The 7500-nt window shown below is 54.2% G+C and overlaps 1 protein-coding gene across 1 annotated transcript in view; it reads left to right on the forward strand.

Annotated features, from left to right (window-relative positions):
- Window positions 1–179: 179 nt before the first annotated feature.
- Window positions 180–7500, forward strand: part of LOC311371205 (uncharacterized protein) — a gene marked incomplete at both ends in the record, with an annotated part of 7640 nt that continues 319 nt past the window's right edge. The window contains 4 exons of the mRNA XM_084489401.1: window positions 180–1362; window positions 2133–2186; window positions 3426–3685; window positions 6953–7132. Of these exons, the coding sequence (XP_084345527.1) occupies window positions 180–1362; window positions 2133–2186; window positions 3426–3685; window positions 6953–7132 (1677 nt within the window). The remainder of the gene's footprint in view (window positions 1363–2132; window positions 2187–3425; window positions 3686–6952; window positions 7133–7500) is intronic.

Genomic DNA, 7500 nt, shown 5'->3' on the forward strand with positions numbered 1-7500 from the left:
AATGAGCTCCCAGGGAACCACTGGTTGATGTGTCTGTGTTCCCAGTGATCCACCGGCTCCCAGTGAACCACTGGTTGATGTGTCTGTGTTCCCAGTGATCCACTGGTTCCCAGTGATCCACTGGCTCCCAGTGATCCACCGGCTCCCAGTGAACCAGCTCTGTGTGTTTGTGCCCTCAGGCCAGGAACTCCTCCAGCTCCTACTCCAGCTCCCTGAGGGATCTGCTGCAGAGGAAGATCAACGCCCTGGAGGAGCAGCTCCACCACCACTACAGGGGCCACCACAACGACCACCACGGCAACGCTCGTCATGACGACCACCGCGGTACGGGTCACCATGACGACCACCACGACGACCACCATGACGATCGTCATGACAACCACCACAGCAACGGCCGTCATGACGACCCTCATGATGACCACCATGACGACCACCGCGGCAATGGTCGTCATGACGACCATCACGATGAACACCGTAGTCCAGGCCACAAGGACGATCACCATGACGACCATCCCAATACAGGCAATACTGACAATCACCGTGACGACCACCACAACAGCCATCGCACCAATCAGCACAACAACCACAGATACCCCCCCCGTAGCGGCCACAGCCCCCGCCCCTACGACCACCACAGCAGCCGGCACTACGGCCGCAGTCAGGGCCGCCCCAGCAACCACTGGGACGACCACCACCCCAACCACCACCCCAACCACCACCCCAACCACCGGGGGCCTGGTCGCCATGACTACCATCACGGAGATCACCACGGCTCTGGTCACCACGACGACAACCACAGCTCCGGTCACCATGACGACCATCACGGCTCCGGTCACCATGACGACCACCACGGCGCCGGTCACCATGACAACCACCACAGCTCCGGTCACCATGACGATCACCACGGCGCCGGTCACCACGACAATCACTACGGCTCCGGTCACCACGGCAACCGCCACCGCGCCGGTCACCGCGACGATCATCACAGCTCTGGTCACCACGACGACCACCACAGCTCTGGTCACCACGACGACCACCACAGCTCTGGTCACCACGACAACAACCACAGCTCCGGTCACCATGATGACCACCACAGCTCTGGTCACCACGACGACCACCACAGCTCTGGTCACCACGACGACCACCATGACGACCACGACGGAGGACACCACAACGACCACCAGGAAGTACCCCGCCACAGGAAGAAGCACCCCCCTGTGCGGCTGCAGTACCCCAGCACCCCCCCAGCGGCCCCCCACGGGGCGGGGGCCCCCCACGGGGAGGGGGCCCCCCACGGGGCGGGGGCCCACGGCAAGCTGGACACGGTCCTCAGCCACCTGCACCACCGGACCCCCGAGACCGGTACGGACGCTAGCCCGGTCTACAGCCCCACCAGGGTGGACCCGGTCCATGTAGTCCGGTCTACAGCCCCACCAGGGTGGACCCGGTCCATGTAGTCCGGTCTACAGCCCCACCAGCCTCCCAGGGGTGGACCCGGTTATTATTATTATTATTATTATAGACCTATAGGTCTATAATAATAATAATAATAATCCATTTGATTTATGTAGCGCTTCACACTGAGGGGTGGTGGTGGTAAAACTAACAGACATACAGCACTGACCCACGGGTGGATAGGAGGGGGGGGGGGGGCTAAGAGAAGGCAGTAGATGAAGATGGGTCTTGAGGTGGGATAGTCTCTGATGTCTTGGGGAGGGAGTTCCAGAGCCTGGAGCTGCCCTGGAGAACGCTCTGTCCCCAAAACTGAGAAGGTTGGACTTGGGGGTGGAGAGAAGAGAGGGCTGGTCGGGGAGGTTAGGATCTTATTGTTGATCCGGTGGGAGAGGAGGAGGTCCTTTAGGACGGGGGTGATGAGGTGTCAGTGAGTAGTCGGGCGGATGTGTTCTAGACCATTTGGAGTCTGTTGATGGAACCAGCTTTGACGCCGTAGAGGAGTGAGTTGCAGCAGATGAAAGCGTGGACCAGTGTCTCAGCGAGGAAGGGCCTGATCTTTGCGATATTGCGAAGGTGGTAAAAGGAGGATTTGGGACCGGAGCCAGCTGAGTGCCGTGCCTTCAACACCGAGATATTTGAGTCTAGTGCGCACGATGTTGTGGCTCACGGTGTCGAAGGCGGCACTGAGGTTGAGGAGAATGAGGATGTTAAGGGCACCGGTGTCAGCAGAGGTGAGAAGGTCCTTCAGTACTTTGAGGAGTGCGGTTTCTGTGCTGTGGAGCGGAGTGGCCGAAAACCGGACTGGAGGGGTTCAAATAGGTGATTGGAATGCAAGTGGGCCTGGAGTTGTGTGGCGACGAGGCGTTCCAGGGTTAGGAGGCGGAGGGGGTCAAAGGTTAGTGAGGTAGGACCTCAGCAGGGGGCTGGAGGGGGTCAAAGGTTAGTGAGGTAGGACCTCAGCAGGGGGGTGGGAGGGGGTCAAAGGTTAGTGAGGTAGGACCTCAGCAGGGGGGTGGGAGGGGGTCAAAGGTTAGTGAGGTAGGACCTCAGCAGGGGGGTGGGAGGGGGTCAAAGGTTAGTGAGGTAGGACCTCAGCAGGGGGCTGGAGGGGGTCAAAGGTTAGTGAGGTAGGACCTCAGCAGGGGGGTGGGAGGGGGTCAAAGGTTAGTGAGGTAGGACCTCAGCAGGGGGGTGGGAGGGGGTCAAAGGTTAGTGAGGTAGGACCTCAGCAGGGGGGTGGGAGGGGGTCAAAGGTTAGTGAGGTAGGACCTCAGCAGGGGGGTGGGAGGGGGTCAAAGGTTAGTGAGGTAGGACCTCAGCAGGGGGCTGGAGGGGGTCAAAGGTTAGTGAGGTAGGACCTCAGCAGGGGGGTGGGAGGGGGTCAAAGGAGCAGGTTGTGGTTTGGATGAACTGATGAGTTTAGAGATGATGGAGAGGGCGGGGATGGGGGGGGGCTGGTCAAGAGGGATAGGCTATAGTCCCGTCACCCTCCCAGGCCCAGGGTGGACCTGGTCCGTCCTACCGCTCCATCACTAGTCTGGCCCAGGGTGGACCTGGATCAGTCTTCCAGTCTGAATAGAACCGGTCCACAAGGTGTTGTGATGGTAGCTCAGTACTAACAGTAGTAACATGGGCCCTCATCATCGTATTAACAGTAGTAACATGGGCCCTCATCATCGTATTAACAGTAGTAACATGGGCCCTCATCATCGTATTAACAGTAGTAACATGGGCCCTCATCATCGTATTAACAGTAGTGACATGGGCCCTCATCATAGTATTAACAGTAGTAACATGGGCCCTCATCATAGTATTAACAGTAGTAACATGGGCCCTCATCATCGTATTAACAGTAGTAACATGGGCCCTCATCATAGTATTAACAGTAGTAACATGGGCCCTCATCATAGTATTAACAGTAGTAACATGGGCCCTCATCATCGTATCACTTTGTTCCACCCGCCCCTCAGCGGAGACCCACAACAAGACGCCCCAGGACCCGGACGTGTTCCAGATCAGCTTCCCCGTGCGGACCAGCTACATGCACGCCCGCATGAAGGGCGTGGTCCTGAAGGAGCTCTTCGCCCTCACCGTCTGCCTGTGGCTGCGGGGCGGGGCCGGGGGCCCGGGCCTCGGGACCCCCTTCTCCTACTCGGTCCCGGGCCAGGCCAACGAGCTGGTCCTCATCGAGTGGGGCAGCAACCCCATGGAGCTGCTCATCAACGACAAGGTACCGCAGAATGGAAAACAGACATATTAAAAAACCTCGGCCTGAGCAAGTTTCTATTCTGAAAGCTAGACAATAGAAAATAGAGAAGAAGGACATAAAGGAGAAACACCAGAATGTCGTCAAGAAACCTTTAGTGCCGGTGAAGGGGACACTGCTGAAGAAATGTCTGGGAGGGGGTACACCTGTATCTTAGAGAGGGTACACCTGTATCTTAGAGAGGGTACACCTGTATCTTAGAGAGGGTACACCTGTATCTTAGAGAGGGTACACCTCTATCTTAGAGAGGGTACACCTGTATCTTAGAGAGGGTACACCTGTATCTTAGAGAGGGTACACCTGTATCTTAGAGAGGGTACACCTCTATCTTAGAGAGGGTACACCTGTATCTTAGAGAGGGTACACCTGTATCTTAGAGAGGGTACACCTGTATCTTAGAGAGGGTACACCTCTATCTTAGAGAGGGTACACCTCTATCTTAGAGAGGGTACACCTCTATCTTAGAGAGGGTACACCTGTATCTTAGAGAGGGTACACCTGTATCTTAGAGAGGGTACACCTGTATCTTAGAGAGGGTACACCTGTATCTTAGAGAGGGTACACCTGTATCTTAGAGAGGGTACACCTGTATCTTAGAGAGGGTACACCTGTATCTTAGAGAGGGTACCCCTGTATCTTAGAGAGGGTACACCTCTATCTTAGAGAGGGTACACCTGTATCTTAGAGAGGGTACACCTGTATCTTAGAGAGGGTACACCTCTATCTTAGAGAGGGTACACCTGTATCTTAGAGAGGGTACACCTGTATCTTAGAGAGGGTACACCTGTATCTTAGAGAGGGTACACCTCTATCTTAGAGAGGGTACACCTCTATCTTAGAGAGGGTACACCTGTATCTTAGAGAGGGTACACCTGTATCTTAGAGAGGGTACACCTGTATCTTAGAGAGGGTACACCTGTATCTTAGAGAGGGTACACCTGTATCTTAGAGAGGGTACACCTGTATCTTAGAGAGGGTACACCTGTATCTTAGAGAGGGTACACCTGTATCTTAGAGAGGGTACACTTCTATCTTAGAGAGGGTACACCTGTATCTTAGAGAGGGTACACCTCTATCTTAGAGAGGGTACACCTGTATCTTAGAGAGGGTACACCTCTATCTTAGAGAGGGTACACCTGTATCTTAGAGAGGGTACACCTCTATCTTAGAGAGGGTACACCTGTATCTTAGAGAGGGTACACCTGTATCTTAGAGAGGGTACACCTGTATCTTAGAGAGGGTACACCTGTATCTTAGAGAGGGTACACCTGTATCTTAGAGAGGGTACACCTGTATCTTAGAGAGGGTACACCTGTATCTTAGAGAGGGTACACCTGTATCTTAGAGAGGGTACACCTGTATCTTAGAGAGGGTACACCTGTATCTTAGAGAGGGTACACCTGTAATCTTAGAGAGGGTACACCTGTATCTTAGAGAGGGTACACCTGTATCTTAGAGAGGGTACACCTGTATCTTAGAGAGGGTACACCTGTATCTTAGAGAGGGTACACCTGTATCTTAGAGAGGGTACACCTGTATCTTAGAGAGGGTACACCTCTATCTTAGAGAGGGTCCTCTTGGAGGAGGAGTTTTAACCACTGGGCTACAGTATGTCCTGTACGTGCAGTATGTCCTGTACATGCAGTATGTCCTGTACGTGCAGTATGTCCTGTACATGCAGTATGTCCTGTACGTGCAGTATGTCCTGTACATGCAGTATGTCCTGTACATGCTCTGTACCGTGGAAGCCCAGCAGAGAAACTACAAAGCAGCCCTCAGCTCAGCTCCCTGACTCCAGGTTCAGCGGGCGTTGAACCTCCACCCTCCTCCACACGCGCTGCAGCGCTGCATCTACACTCAGGGTTTAGCAGCGTTTAGCAGACGCTTTTATCCAAAGCGACTTACAATAAGTCCATTAGTCAGAAGGAAGAGAAACAACAATATATCTCTGTGGGTACAGTAAGGATGTTCATAGAACCAAGTGCCAAGCACTAACCATCACTAGGTTAACCCATTCCCCGTAGACACTAACCATCACTAGGTTAACCCATTCCCCGTAGACACTAACCATCACTAGGTTAACCCATTCCCCATAGACACTAACCATCACTAGGTTAACCCATTCCCCGTAGACACTAACCATCACTAGGTTAACCCATTCCCCATAGACACTAACCATCACTAGGTTAACCCATTCCCCGTAGACACTAACCATCACTAGGTTAACCCATTCCCTGTATACAACAGAGATAGCTAGGGTAAGATGCTACACCATGCTAAGTACTAAAGATAGCTAGGCTAAGATGCTACCTCATGCTAAGTACTGTTTTGGACGTACAACATACAATAAGTGTGTACTTTAAGTGCCAGGACGTACATTAAGTGAAATGATGAAAGGTGTACACTTAGCTCCGGTTACAATCAGCTGTGAAGCTGAGCCTCACTGGTAACGTCTCGGACCGCAATAGAGATAGAAGAGCATACATGCGTCTGTTCTTTCTAACTCTCTTTCTGTTCGATATGTTACCAGTGGAGCTCAGCTTCACAGTTTCACTCCAAAGTAAAAACCTTTGACCTGAGGAGAAGATGGTCCACTTCGGAGGTGAGGCAATCTGGTGGATTCCAGCTGAACCCAAGATCTCATAAGATCTCCAGGAGAAGGGACTTCGGCGCTGACTCTGACCCATGGAGTTAAGCTCTTAGTCTGAGCGCCCTGCTGACTCTTTGTCCTGACGCAGGCCAGCTCACAGCTCTGGTGTCCGGTGAATCACTCGGTGACGCGGACACCAGTGACACTGACTTCCAGACCTTCAGCCCGCCCAGGCTGTCTGCTGAGCAGGACGGGAGGACGGAGTGCACCGCCGCCTGCCCTCCGCAGACACTGTGGCGGCGAGCGGCTGGTGCCCTGCTCGAGGGAACTCCGGCAACGTTGAAGACACTTCATAGTTGTTGCAGCTTCTGACGCATTTTAATCTGCGTGGAGTCAGACCGGAGCAGGAGACCTTCTGAGGGATGGCTGTTATATAACTCAGCGTTTATGAACTCTGGGACAACCAGTGATACGTTATCCGTGACGGCAACGTTCACTCTCACGGTTTACGATTCACGAATCAGAATTGACGGTCGGACTCAGGTGGTACCTCCGTTCTGTCTGTCAGTCTGTCTGTACCTCCGTCCGTTCTGTCCGTCCGCCGACCCCTGACCCCTGACCCCTGACTTCCTGTCTGCCAGGCGGTGACACTGCCCATGATGCTGACGGACAGGAAGTGGCACCACGTGTGCGTGGCGTGGTCGACGCGGGACGGGCTGTGGGAGGCGTACCTGGACGGGCTGAAGAAGGGCTCCGGGGCCAACCTGTCCGCCTGGCACGCCGTCAAGCCCGGGGGCGTGTTCATCCTGGGGCAGGAGCAGGTAGACACGCACACGCACACGCCACGCACACGCACACACACACGTCTAGCCCCGCCCTAACGGCGTGGGACCACTCTATAGCTGTTTCTCAATTCGCGTTCTTGTGTGTACTCGTGTGCTTGCTCGATAAACGTCATCAGTGGTAGCCCCAAGCACTGTTCCAATTCCAAGTACGCGAGTACTGTCGTCAACCCGTGTGTGTTCTCGATGCGTTCTCGATGAGGCCGTTCCACCGAGGACGCATCGGAGGTGACTCGTGTGGACTTGGGACCGTTAAATATCCCAGAATGCATCATCCAGTCCGCTGCTGTTCCAATTGCAGAGTGCGTACTCGCGTTCTCGGAAGTCTGTACTTGAAAGTCCGGACT

Source organism: Micromesistius poutassou (genome assembly GCF_964030765.1).
Source record: "Micromesistius poutassou genome assembly, contig: SCAFFOLD_6607, whole genome shotgun sequence".
Classification (NCBI taxonomy): domain Eukaryota; kingdom Metazoa; phylum Chordata; class Actinopteri; order Gadiformes; family Gadidae; genus Micromesistius; species Micromesistius poutassou.